Source organism: Glandiceps talaboti, chromosome 17, assembly GCF_964340395.1.
Source record: "Glandiceps talaboti chromosome 17, keGlaTala1.1, whole genome shotgun sequence".
NCBI classification, from domain to species: domain Eukaryota; kingdom Metazoa; phylum Hemichordata; class Enteropneusta; family Spengelidae; genus Glandiceps; species Glandiceps talaboti.
In genome coordinates, this window is record NC_135565.1 from 9,564,591 (window position 1) to 9,579,938 (window position 15,348).

Below are 15,348 nucleotides of genomic sequence, written 5' to 3' on the forward strand. Positions count from 1 at the left end.
ATGAACCAGATCTATAGAGCAGACTACTCAAATAATAGACCAATTCAAAATAGAACTGGTCTATTCGCATTGTCTCTGTGGGATAACGACTGGAAAAACGATGAGAATATTTTAGACATCGGATGTGGAACTGGAGAGCTGACAAAGCTTATAGCAAGCCGTGACAATGTACGAAGTGTTGTTGGTAAGTGGTATGGTACTTCTTCTTTTTTCTTTCTTTTTAAGATAATTTTTGTGGTGGGAATTCCTCCCAGCGATTTTCTGTTATGCAGACAAATACACACAAACAAACACAAATGCTACAGAGATCCATTCGGGTTTGGGACTACGTGATCTATGTCATCCTATGACAGCCTACCCATCGAGTCTGTAGAACACCCATACTGGGTTTGGGTCGGTCACAGAACCCGTAATCCTGTGCGCTAATCACTACGCTACAGGGAGCCGGTATCGTACTTCACTATCATTTTTCATTGGTTATGCATGTCTTCTCGTTAACATTACATTCATAACATTACGTTCCATTAGTAACAATGGTAATGGTAGTTGTAAATGTTGCTTAACAGTATTGTCCTAAATTTATACCCCAGTTTTTCAAGGGTACATTTCATTGTTAAGCTCTGTATAATACCCGTGTACGTAAAATCTTTAGAATAACGTCCTTTCACTATTGTGTGTACGTTCCATAAGGGAAGATGCTATATACAGAAGGTAATATGTTAATGGTGTGTGTGCTGAGTGTGTGTGCATGTGCGTGTGTACATGTCTGGCTGGCTGGCTGGCTGTCTGCATCTATGTATGTATGTATGTATGTATGTATGTATCGTGTGTATGTGTGTGTGTATGTATGTATGTATGTATGTATGTATGTATGTATGTATGTATGTATGTATGTATGTATGTATGCATGCATGCATGCATGCATGAATGCATGTGTCTGTCTGTCTGTCTGTCTGTCTGTCTGTCTGTATGTCTGTCTCTGTCTGTGTCTGTGACTGTCTTTTATAGTTTTCTCAAGAATGACTGGCTCATTTCAAAATTGAGTACAAATATTCTTAAGGGTAATGGCTAGTACTGATTATACGTTTTGGTATACATCCTAACAATATGAATAGGGAATATAAAGAACTATTTTCGGTAATTACGTCATATCTTAATAATGCATACTTCAAATATCTTGTGATTTCTTAAATACAATGTGGATGTGTCGTATAAACTTTGTTACTGCAGTTTTTATCTTAATTAGTAATTTGCATAAAGATTGCATGTTCTAAAGTGTTTGATTATGTAGATTTACGTTTCAATGAGTCATTTGCATAACACGATTTTCAGTAATTAGGTTATATTATAAGAATGCACGATTTAAATGCCATGTTATTAGGTACGTGCATTAACGATAACACATTTGTGTTTGATATAATTTGCTGATGTATTTTAATTGTGGTGTACTTTAATTGTGATCAATCATTTACGTACTTGGAGATTTTCATTAATTAGACAAAAAAGAATGAATGCTTACAATTTCATACAATTTGAGATGTGGATCGATATTAACAAAGTGTATGTGTACTATTAAGCTTGTTAATGAAGCTATCGATATCTTAATGAGTTATTTCCATAATTAATTATTTCCGCTACTTAAGCAATATCTTAAGTCTGCAAACCTCCAATCATACAATTTGATTTATTTAATTTGCCAATTGAGAGGTATATCATAAGAGATTATTTTCTTTTCCACCAAAAAATGTGTATTTGTAGGAACAAGAATCTAAAGACAGACAGACAGACAGACAGACAGACAGAGACAGACAGACAGACAGACAGACAGACAGACAGACAGACAGACAGACAGACAAAGAGTTGCATAAATCTGGCATTGCCTACCTTTTTGTCGGTTTTTAAATAATGCTATAAGTGACAAAATAACATGGTACACCTATACCCATACGTGGCAGAGATAGAATATAAGTGACAAAATAACATGGTACACCTATACCCATATGTGGCAGAGATAGAAACTTGTCCATTAATCAGTAGTGTTTATCTATTAATATTCTGTTTGTCTTTGGTTGGATGCCTATGTTGATACAGACGATTTTATATCAATTTGTTTGACAGGTATCGATATTTCCCAGGCTGCAATCACCATTGCAAACCGAGACAATCCCGTCACAAATAAGTCGCGATATATTGTGGCTGATGCCACCAAACTAAAGGAAAGCTGTACAGAGTTCGAAAACTCTTTCACGAAAGCCTTAGCTTTAGCAACTCTGCATTGGATTGAAGACAAGGAGGAAGTGTTCAAAAACGTTTACTGGAGTTTAAAACCATCTGGAGGATTCATTGCATCAACACTGATAAAGTACGCGGATGATACGTATGTTGCCGCGTATCAAGGGTGCTCACAACATCCTCGATGGAAGAAGTATCTAAAGGTAAGATGGAAATCAAATAATTATTATGACAGTCACAATATACTTGATTTAACAACTTCAAGGTACACTTAGCAATATCAAAAAATATTGGAATATCAATTCTTACCACAACAGCATTGTTAGCAAAGAAATACACGTGTTATGTAATACAAATGAGCAACACAAACCATTATATAAGACCAAAACAAAAGAATAGTTTCTAATCAGGACAGTGTGTCTAAAATGGCGAGATGACACGATTTTTTTTTTAATTGTCAAAATTACAAAAAAAAATACTGTTTGCATATTAAGAGGTACTCACAGTATTCTACGTACTGATGGATACTTAACTATCACTTACAATAGGAAACTTGCAATCCACACTGAGCATGCTCAGACGCAAAGGACTATGGGATTATTTGTGGTTATTGATATACCTAATCTGGAGCTACGGATAAAATAAACCTCCCACAATGGTCAAGGTGACTATGAATTGATCATTCGTGGTTACAAACAATGTAACATTATTGTTTACGATGCTAAATGATTAGTAATTATTATCACATTTCCCATGATGCAACATTCAACATGGCGGGTTTGCAAGTTCCCTATTGACTGAACACAAACTTTGTGCGAGGTTATCTTATCAATGATACAATGACGTAATTTATTATATGTATAAAAAATGTACAGGAATTCCTTACTCTGTAATCAACAGTTCTAACAATGCCAGAACATAGATTGTAATGTGATAGAAGGCATGCATTGACATTAAAATTGTACTAGAATCGTTTTTGCAAGTATTTTTAGTCGCTCCTACTAAGCTTATAAATGTAGCTTATGCCAATTTTAAAACGCATGGCAATAGATATATTTCCTTATTGCATATTTTACTGATAGGATTTCAAGTGTGATATCCTACCTTTTAATGGGACACATGAGGAGATCAATGAAATGGTCACAAGAATAGGATTCAAAATTCGTAGAAGTTTTGTTGAATCGATAACATGGAAGCTGGATTCAGTGGATGAACATAAAGGTATGGTAACACAGTACTGTTACAGACCCACCATATAACTTATGTGAATAGTGAAGAACATTGCACTGATAACGAATGTTATTGATAAACCTTTTTTTTTACTCTGAGCAATTGCACCATTGCCATTATTATTACATCATTGGTATGGAATCATGATACACTATACTTGGGTGTTCTCAGTGAAAGACTGTGTTGAAGAATTCGAACTAGAGTTACAGGCGATCTGAACAGGGCAAAGTGGAGAAAGTAGTATTAAGAAGTAGTTCTTGATACACAACCAATGTTTCTATTTAGGCCTAAAATGTTTGGTTCCGGTTATCCAACCCCCACATATTTTTTTTTACTGCCGACCATAAACATAGTTTTACATATTTTACATTAAAATACCAAAAATTGTGAAGTCCCACGAGAAATAGTGGATGTGTAACCTGACATCAACTTAAAAATACAACGTAAAACTATTCACCCAATCTGAAATGGCTATACACCTGATGGGAAGAAACCAATAACACGTACAGACATCATATGGAAAACAGCGGAAAGCATAACTCCCTCAGCTAGACACTCACTCACACATGAATAAAAATATTCAAATTAATCAAAAATCTACTTACCCTACCTATTTTACAATTGAACGTTATCGGAACCAAAAATGATTTGTTAAGACATTACTTAACTACAAGTAACGTTTCTTCGTCTCTTCTTGCCGACAAGCTTTGTAAAACTCTCCATTACTGGACGTAATATCAATGTTGCATAATCTAGCTTAATTGTTATATATTTATGATCAATGTCAACTTGTCACACATTTCTCCTAGGATTCCTGAAACCTACTCTTGGACAACTGGATTACATACCATTGGAATTACATGACGAATTTATGGAAGATGCTTACCAGATATTCTGTTCTGTTGCACCGAAGGATGAAGAAGGGCTCCCGTACTCGCGCAATGAGGCTGTGTTCATGAAACTTGAGAAGTGAAAAATCGCTAAATCTGGTTTTCACAACCGTTTAATATGAAGGCATTAGTGATATAAGTCCTTAACTGCAAAAATGCTATTATGAGGTAAAAGGCCAAAGGTTAAATATTAGTTTTGGCACTTGGTCCTACAACCTTTGTCAAAGTTAAAGCACGCTTTTAGCACAACTGAACTGAGGTTCAGTAGTGCTATAGGGATCGCCCGGTGTCTGTGTGTCTGTCTGTGTGTGTGTGTGTGTGTGTGTGTGTGTATGTGTGTGTGTGTGTGTGTGTGTGTGTGTGTGTGTGTGTGTGTAAACAACTTAAAGTCAAAAACCGCTGAACCGATTGCCATATTTGGTGGGTCCATTACATTGTTCAAATCAAAATGATCTTACCACCGGTTGTGATTTGGGTAAAAAAAATGTGATTTTTGGTCAAAAAATTGGGCTCAAATTGGGGTAAAACATTCTTCAGAATGTTTTTACTAAGAATCATTCATGATATGATGGTTCCATCAGTGATATGCAAATTAGGGCTAAAACTGTGTGTTTTTGGTCAAAAATCTATAATTCCAAAACCAATGACCAGATTGGGCTGAAATTTAATGGGAATGCATCTAGGGATGTATGGACGAAGAAATGTTGAGCATACAATGATTCTGTGAGTGATATGCAAATTAGGTGTACAAATCTTCATTTTTGGTCAAAAACATATATCTCAAAAAGTACTTAGTGAACAAAAAGATTGAAAAGTGTATGCAAATATATCTATTAACATGACCACGCCCATAGCAACAACCAGATGATCGCGTATATCGCAAAGATCACCTATTGTTAGCATGGACTAGCATATGGATAAACATTTTTAACAACTGTACAGTTGTGCTACAACGCCATTGTCGGTATTTTTTAAAATCCAGCTTGGTACTTAGGAGTGAGATCCATAGTTGAGATCAAAAATCAAATGCTTTTAGTTGGGGGGGGGGGGGGTTAATTCTTAGGAAACTGGATGCGTTGTGAATCAGTTAAATATATTCTCACCATAAGCCAAACATTGCAAGGAACTAATCTACTCTTAATAAGAATTACTATTTTAACTAAGAAGCAAAGAACAGTCCGAAATAAATACCTGTACAGCTATATATTCTTCTGTGGCTGTTTCTCTACCGTGCTTGGACCGATTTGTGAACAAACAACTTGGTACATGTACACGTCACTTTCGTTTGTGGTTCCACAACTCATAACGGATAACTATTTTTAATTTTTGTAGAAAAGTACTGGTATGAGCAATCTTGGCTATGATTGTTAATGCTTGTCAAAATCGTGTTATTTCCTGTATATTACTCAGATGACTGAAAGCAAATTGTACTTACTTTACAAAGGTATGCAAGTCATCAAATGAAAGGTTTTACTCATATTCTTGATCCCAGCTGGTTACAAGCACTATATTAACCAGATTTAAACCGAATGCCTTTCTTAAGGGTAATATTGAGCTTTTTGTTCCCACACATAAAATAATTGCTGGAATGCAACAATCTTTCTTATAGTAGGCTATTAGTATATGATAAATCCTTGAATTCGCAAATAGATGTGCCAAACTATAGAAATCTGAAAGTACTTTGTTATATCAATCTATGTATGTACATGTAGTGGAACAGATGTAATTGCTTTTTAAATCAAATTATTCAAATTTACAGGGATACACATACATCCGACATGCATATAGACATACGTACATTTACACATGCATACAGAACAAATGTATGGATTGCTTATTGGTACTATTTGAACATAATAAGTTTTAGTTCTACATCTGTGTGATTTTTGAAGCCCAAGTGAAAGTTAGTTGTCGAAAAAGTTATTCAAATATCCGCTACCTATTCTCAATACAGGAAAGCTTGACTCGACTTTGAACACTCCAACTTTCGCGATCTCCTACATGTATACCCGGGATATGTACACTCGTTTCCACAGCAAATAATAAACGTTGCTAGTACGCATCAGAAAGTTTATAACTTTATGGTAAGCATGATACCACTCTATACTTTGATTCTCGTTTACGGCAATATACCCTTTATGTAACGCTCAATTCAAGAATTTCGCGATGCACACCACGATGAGGTGAATTTCCATGGCTCTCAAGTTCGTTTGGTTTCTCAAAATATCAAATTCAGATCTGGATAGAAACTTATCGGTATATATTTCGATATACTTACCTTTCAATACAAGCAACCTGAATTCTTTGAACTGTCTAGAACAAAGCCAATCAATGTCGGAAAATTGGGGAAAATTGACTCAATTAAACCACTTAGTATACTGCCCAACATTACACAGTAACACAGTAACAAAATTTACTGTTTTCATTTGCATTGTTGTGATAATGTTATTTTTTACGAATAAATGCACGCGTTCTTGCAGCAAACGCGCCCTCAGTATCGAAAGATTTATATTAAAGCAAAGAGAGAAGATTTTCAATTTTGATCGAAGAAAAGATTGTATGGATTTATCTTGGGGAATTCTCCAGCAAGAATTTTCGGTAGAAAGCGGGTGATTTCACCCGGAATTTGAAGCTGACCTGGTTTGACCGACGATCTCCTCATGTATGCTTTCAGAAACAGAAACACGCGCGAGTATGAACGAAGGAAAACAAGATTTTAAATTTTGAAATAGTGAAGAGATTGTATGATTGCTTGCAGATGCGATCTTATGGCCAACTACAACATGTAATGTGAAGCTTTTATAGAACATTGTAGCATAGCTCTCCTAAGTCCTAAAAGCTTTTTGATTTAGCTTTTAAACATGAATGCATCATTTGCATAATTAATTAGTTTGTGATTAAGCAATACCTGAAGAATGCAACCTTCAAATAACACATGAGTTGGTACATAAATCGATGTATTAAACCTCATATACGTTGGTACATAAATCGATGTATTAAACCTCATATACGTTGGTACATTAATCGATGTGTTGTACCGTAAGTAGTTTCATTGGAATTGATGCACTGTAGCTCATAAGAGGTAGTGTCCACAGACATACAGGAAGACATATACACAGACACAGACAGACAGGAAGGCAGACAGGCAGACAGACAGACAGACAGACAGACAGACAGACAGACAGACAGACAGACAGATAGATAGACCTATAAAACAACCTTTCCTTGTGGAAAGTTAAAATGAGTAAACATTGACAATTTCTCAACTCAGTTCATAGCTACAGGTCTTTGATCAAAATGGCATGGCACAATACATTGCATCACAATGTACTGTACATACCATACAATACCGTTCAATGGTATAGAATCATATCACGTGGTATACTGTTCTATACTGTACTAAATATATACTGTACGTGCGCAGCATGAGAACATACTGCAATCTAATATTCCACATCGTCTAAGTAAAACAAACTTCGAATCATAATCCTTACATTCTATAGTATCATACCAGGAGGTCGAATTCTGTATACAATTATTTGTTTTAAGTTGAGAAACTGAAAAACGTGTGTCAAATCATATAAAACTCCTTTTTGTTTTAGGGGTGACCTAAAAATCTAAAGGAAAGACACTAATTTACAAGCTATAACGTAACAGTTCAAAGGTGGGGGCACAAGGGCAGGCTGGTCACGCCGGTTCAAAGTTCAAATCAGATAAAACTGGCCCCAAGACAACCAAATGACCTTTGGGTGACACCTGTTACAAAACGCTGTGCAGTGACAAATTGTGTCATGACAGTTGGCTAAACACAAATTAATCAATCAATTGAACATGAACAAGGACTACAAGGCAGACTACCTAACCAATAGCTCCCTACAACACAGTGCTGCCTTTGAAGCACTGTCTTTGTGGGATGATGACGATTGGAAAAACGATGAGAATATTTTGGACATAGGATGTGGAACCGGTGGCTTCACCAAGATTATAGCAAGCCGTGACAATGTACAAAGTGTTGTTGGTGAGTGGTACACATTACTTCACTTTGCAAAGACATGTGTTTGAGGTACTGGGCTGTAAGACCGTCAAATCATAAGATTTATATGCATTTCTACCTGTTACTCATACAATAATTAGATATGTCGCTTTGTAAACGGCTATTCTAACTGTAATGCTATTGACTGTTCCACACGCCCAAACACTGACCTATAGTTTTCAAGGTCAGTCAACCTTCAGTTTCAACAGGAAAGATTTTTGATATGAGCTCTATTTGATCGTTGTTTGCTAACAAATACAATGCAACCGGACTAAAATAACCGACAAAATAGCTTAATTCATTCAGTTGTACGTTAACTATGATTTTAAAATACAATATGGCAATTACTGATATGCATGACTGATTAGTACACAAAATCACGGTGCACCTACGCAATTGTGAATAACTGATCACGTGGCGCCCGTCCTATGAATAATAATAAACACATGACAGTATTTTCATAGATTCTTTATAAATGACATTGAAACTTCAAGAGTACTCGGATTGGAAAGCATTTATGTAGTTTATGACCCTTTTCTGGTCTTTACTAACAATAAAAACACCAACTGTCACATTTCCTTTGTTTTGTGCCGAATCAAATTGACTGTTAAAAGACTACATTTAGTATACAAGGGCACTGGAAAACAGTTGAATGTCCAAGGAACGATCGTCTGTATTGTATTCGAACTGAGGACTTAGTCAATGCAGATATTCCAGTTCACGCTTGAAGAACCGTGAATTTATCTGAAATTCCTAAAGTCTAATTTTCGAGTGAATAATAATTCAACTATTTTTAGCACAGCTAAACTAATAAAGCTTCAGTAGCGTTATAGGCATGGTGTCATGTCTGTCTGTCTGTATGTATGTATGTCTGTTTGTCTGTCTGTCTGTCTGTCTGTCTGTCTGTCTGTCTGTCTGTCTGTCTGTCTGTCTTTCTGTCTGGTCTGACTGTTTGTGGTGGTAGTGGTGGTGGTGGTATATATGTGTGTCTGGACGACTTCAATTCAGAAAATATTTGACCGATTGCCTATGAGATTTGGTGGGGAAATTACTTTTGGTGTCTAGTGGGAATTGTTCAAAGCAAAATGGTCGGATCACAGGTGTGTGATTTGGGTCCAAATATGTCAATTTTTGTCGCAAAAAGTTAATTCAAAAACTACTGAACAGATTGGTCTGAAATGTATTGGGAACATTCCATATGCAAATTAGGGCTAACCATGTGTCATTTTGGTCAAAAATATTTCATTCCAAAACGACTGAGCACATTAGATGCCTCCAGGGGTATAAGATGAAGAAATAGTATTCATGATTTTCCAAAGTTCCAAAGACAACTTCAGAGAAAATTATGAACAAATTTGTATTGTGTATCAATTAATATACATGTAGCCCATGAATTAACTCCCTAAACCGAATCCATGATTGAATACTTTCTACTCATGTATTAGTATTCAATACTATTTCATTAATATTATGTCTTAATTGTCAGGTATTGATTATTCTGTGTCTGCTATCAACATTGCAAAACAAGAAAATTCTGTCGCAAATAAGACCCGCTATGTTGTGGCTGATGCTACCAAACTAAAGGGCGCATTTACGGAGTACGAAAGCTCTTTCACAAAGGCTGTCTCCTTCAATACTATTCATTGGATTGAAGATAAGGACCATGATAATGTTTTCAAAAACGTTTACTGGAGTTTGAAACCATCCAGCGGATTCGTTGCATCGATCTTGATAAGGAATCCGGAAGATACATTCGTCACCGTGCGTGATGGGTGTTTACAACTTCCTCGATGGACAAAGTATTTAAAGGTAAGAGGTAGCAAAAGCTCGATGATAAAAATGTAGTAAAAGGCAGTAGACCCTGTCTACTTTATTGTTGATTGGTAAATACCTTAACAACATGAGCAACCATGACCATGCCCTCAGCAACAACCAAATGCCAGTATATTTTGTTAAAATAACATCGTCATCTTCTAGACAAGTGAGTTAAAATTCAAAAAATATATGCAAACGAACCACCTAGCAACCATGACCCATATAATAGCGATGCTATGACAGTGAATTTGACAAATATGACAACAGGGATTCTTAGACAAGTGATCAGACATTCAAGAAATGTGTGTAAATGTGTCTAGCAACAAGACCCCGCACATAGCAACAGCCAAATGATCATGTATGTTACAAAGATAACAACAGGGATTAATAGACAAATGAATAAAACATTCAAAACATGTATGCAAATTTGTCTAGCACCAAGGCAACGCCGATAACAACACTCATATGATGATGTATACTGCAAAGATACCATCAGGGATTCATAGACAAGTGAACGAATATTAAATAAAGTATGCAAATGTGTCTAGCAACATGACCATGCCTTAGCAAAAGCCAAACGATCGTTTATATTGCCAAGATAATGGGTTAATAGGCAAGTGAATAAACATTTTAAAAATGTATGCAAATATGCTTTGCAACAGGACGACGCCCATAGCAACAGCCAAATAGTCGCATATTGCAAAGATAACAGGGCTAGATAGGCAACACAATAATCATTCAGCATTTGAACACCTATATCTAGCATGGATCAGCATGTGAATAAACGTTTTGCTAAAACTGTACAATTGTGCTAAAACGCCATTGTCGCCATTTTCAATTGTGGTGCTTGAAATTGGAAGCAAAATGTTCCAAATCACCATTACTTTTTATAAATATAGATATATTGTACTGCAATAAATTTCGCAAATCAGCCAAAAAAATAGTTGTTATCTCAGTCTTTTGTCGCATCTTGTTTATCAATATGTAGTGATAAGGCATCTTGTGTCATTTTTATTTCCTTTTTCTGAGTGAAGGAAAGTATTGGGTAATAATACATAATAAAGACTTTTATATATATAAAGTGCAATTTCATAGCATCGATGAAGTTGAAAAAATATTACATATGGTATAGAACATCTTGCAATCTGTCATTGCAATATGTCCAGCACTGATACATTCTCCTATTCCCATTTTAATTTGCTGTATATCAGCACTGTCTCCGTAATTTTAGCCTGTCTTGTTGTTATTTATGTTCTTTGATTATTGTATGTCAATCTTTGACCTGAATGACTGACAGCGATTTTCCATATATACACTGTGGACAATAAAGTTATTTCTATTCAATTCTATTCTATTCTATTCTACTCTAGTAATAAATACACATTTTCTTTTAGCGTTATATGAATATATAACTGCATGTGATCTTGAGAATGAAATAAAACACGTGGGTTTAATTGTTGTGTGAGCGAAAGACATACATAATTCTTATGAATATTGAGTAACTGTATTAATACATAATGACTAATATGATATAAATTTCTATTCAATCCTCTGCCTCTTCCTATCTCTGCTGATAGGACTTCAAGTGCGATCTCTATCCATTTAATGGTAGACTTGAAGACTTAAATGAAATGGTCACACGGAACGGATTTAGAATTCACAGAAGTTTCCATAGATCACTTGAGTGGAAGTATGGGTGTACTGAAAAAGATAAAGGTGGGGTAACATACGAACAGTTATAGATGATATACCGCTATGGAAATCAAGGCAAAAGTGGACAAAAACTAAAGTTGTTGCATGTTGGGTATTAAATATTAAGTGGGGGTAGAGGTGCCATAGTTATGTCCATTAATACTACTTTACCCCTGATAATTCACAAATGTCTCCTGGTTTGAATTTGAATTCAATAGGGAACTTGCAAACCCGCAATGTTGAATGTTGCATCATGGGAAAAGTGATGATAAATACTAATCGAATAGTATTGTAAACAATAATCTTACATTGTTTTTAACCACAAATGATCAATTCATAGTCACCCTGACAATTATGGGAGGTCTATTTTATTGGCAACTCGAGATGAGGTATTACGATAACCACAGCTAATCCCATAGTCCGTTGCGTCTGAGCATGCTCAGTCTAGATTGCAAGTTCCCTATTGTTTATGTGAAAATAAGAGCTGGGGATACAATTCTGTATTGCATGATGTCAAATCAATACCAAAAATGGAGGCGTGGTGTAAGTTGTAAAATTAGTATACGCACTGTGGTTGAGTGTGTGGCCATGTGAGGAAACCTTGCTATCGGAAATGCCTCCTACGGTGATCGCAATCAACAACGTGTTGTAACATGTGTGTCTAAGTTTACCTATGTTTTGATTTCCATAGTTACTGTAATAACAAACGTGAACAATCACTTTAAAACTGTTTACAATGATAACCGAAGCCATTTACAAACATTTACTAATTATTACCCTAAATATGAAACATAAGACCCTTTATATTTTGGTTCATAGCACTAATATCTCTGTAGCAATGTATGTAAATATATGTACAATTGAAAATAAATCATCATGTGACCTATCTAATTATGATCACGATTGTGAAATATGTTTCGAGGTAGAATGGGTTCAAGAAATTCAAATTAATTGTATTGAATATATCAAATGTTACAATTCATGATAATTAATTTAAGATTTTTGTTTGTCATTACAGCATTAATAAAAACTACTTTCAAACATCTGGATTACATACCATTGGAATTACACGACGAGTTTATTGAAGATGTATATCAGCTGTTTTGCTCTCTTGCACCGAAGGATGAAGAGGGAAATCCTTACTGGCGAATAGAATTCGTTTACTTGAAACTTGAGAAATAATCCGTTGTTTATCATACAGTAAATGTCGTGTTTGCATTCTGCATAAAGTTAGCATTCGAGATTCAGTGAGGAATGTCACCCGCTCTTTAGGTTCGTTCTGTGACCTGGTCACAAACTATGATAAAAAAAATGATTTCCATGAATTCGTCTCTGTTGTCTTTCTATTTTTTTGAACTTAATATTCATGACAGCTGTTTTCCACTGAAATGTATAGCATTTTGTACTCATGAATATTCAGTGTTCAACCATTGAATAATTTATTTCTGCTGACTCCCATGATGCAATAGCCCATAGTTAAGATACGCTATATGTGCAAAAGATCAACTTGATATTTCTCTGAAATTGCAAGTATTTGTAGGTGATCAAAAATCATGAATTGACTCTCAAGAATCAATAGTTTATGAAGATGTTCCTATTTCTAGGAATGGCGTTCCCCTTCAAACTAACGGATATTTACTTTAATTATTGATACCTACCGTGTGTGTGGTGGTGGTGGTTCGGGGGGGGGGGTTAATAAATGGTTTTGTGTCTATCTATCTATCTATCTATCTATCTATCTATCTATCTATCTATCTATCTATCTATCTATCTATCTATCTATCTATCTAGCTATCTATCCATCCATCCATCCATCCATCCATCCATCCATCCATCCATCCATCCATCCATCCATCTATCTATCTATCTATCTATCTATCTATCTATCTATCTATCTATCTATCTGTCTGTCTGTCTGTCTGTCTGTCTGTCTGTCTGTCTGTCTGTCTGTCTGTCTGTCTGTCTGTCTGTCTGTCTGTCGAAACGATATCTCAAAGGCTATTGTATGCATTCTTTATCAATCAATCAATCAATCAATCAATCAATCAATCAATCAAATGGATTCATATAGCACCAAACTCCAATACGTAGTAATCTTCAATGGCACTTTACAAGGTCTGAGTAGAGTTGTTAGTATGATCTTCTAAACAGATAAGTCTTTATGCGCTTCTTACAATTATCAAGGTTACATTCGATATGCTTAATACTTAATACCTATACAACAATGTATATTTAAAGTCATTTTTAAAAGTTTTCTCACTATATGTTATAGATTATTATCTAGCAAGTATTTTTCATTAGTTTTGGGATAAAGAAAATTGATAACTGGGTCAAAGGATAACAGCCTGATGGAATTTTTACTTTTTTTGTTAGTACATGACACATTTCATGGACATTCCCTGTGTTATCATGTGTGAACATAGTGTATGTATTAGATGTTACAGATTTATCATAATTTGATGTTTCACTCTTATTACATATAATGTTTTATCTCTAGCATTTGTGTTTTATTGATTTCGTGTAGAGACTAATAAAATGTTGACCAGTTTGAAAAAATAGACAAATTTATAATATAATTATATAAAGTAATGAAAAAGAATAGTTATTCGTCATATTTAACGGATTACCATTCATCAAAGAACAATCATTGTCCAGAGTTTAAAATGTGAAAACCAAACAAAATACTTATAATGAAGTCAAAGGTCACAAAACGCCTTCTTTTGGCATTTTTTATCTTATACATTTCATTTGCATGTTATATCGCACCGGACGCTAAATATTCCCCAATTCTCTCTGATCTGTATATTCCGACATTATATTGACCCTTTCAATTCGGGTAATTCTCGCCAGTTTGCAGGGGTTTGTGGAAACATTTTTGAATTTTTTAAACTGTACAATTTCTACTGATGAATTTGTGAAAACCCATTTTTATTGGTTCTGATGCTCATGTAATAAATGGCTCCAGAAATATCAGTACTACACTGTCTATGATATGCAAGTGTTTTGTCCACAGCTGTACTGAGGTTCAGTAGTGTCATAGGCATGGTAAAAATGTCAAAAACTACAGTCCAGATTGGTCTGAAATATGGTGGGAATGCCTGTAGACATGTATGTAGGTTAAAAATAGTTTATGACATAGTGATCCCATCTGTGATATGCAAATTAGGTTAGGCAGGTGAACAAAGATTCAAAACATACTTGCAAATATGCCTAGCAACATGCCTACGCCCATAGTAATATCCAAACGGGGGTGCATTTTGCAAAGATAATAACATGGACGAATAGATAAGTGAATAACCATTCAAACAAATGTATGTAAATATGCCTAGCGCCTAGCTACAACACCACGCCCATGGCAACATCCTAATTGTGGTATACATTGCAAAGATAAAAACAATACCGATGGAAGGCAAGTGAATAAACACCTAATATCAATAGCGATATCCTTGGAATAAA

General features: G+C 35.2%; 2 protein-coding genes across 2 annotated transcripts; both read left to right on the plus strand.

Moving 5' to 3' along the window:
- Positions 1–4,435, plus strand: LOC144448047 (juvenile hormone acid O-methyltransferase-like). Its single transcript, XM_078138196.1, has 4 exons — positions 1–184; positions 2,119–2,435; positions 3,315–3,453; positions 4,272–4,435. Exons 1-4 carry the CDS (start codon positions 1–3, stop codon positions 4,433–4,435), a joined length of 804 nt encoding a protein of 267 aa, XP_077994322.1.
- A 3,748-nt stretch (positions 4,436–8,183) lies between these two features.
- Positions 8,184–13,074, plus strand: LOC144448048 (juvenile hormone acid O-methyltransferase-like). The gene is made up of 4 exons (XM_078138197.1): positions 8,184–8,370; positions 9,872–10,194; positions 11,778–11,916; positions 12,911–13,074. The coding sequence occupies exons 1-4, from the start codon at positions 8,184–8,186 to the stop codon at positions 13,072–13,074; spliced, it is 813 nt and encodes a 270-aa protein (XP_077994323.1).
- Positions 13,075–15,348: the final 2,274 nt, after the last annotated feature.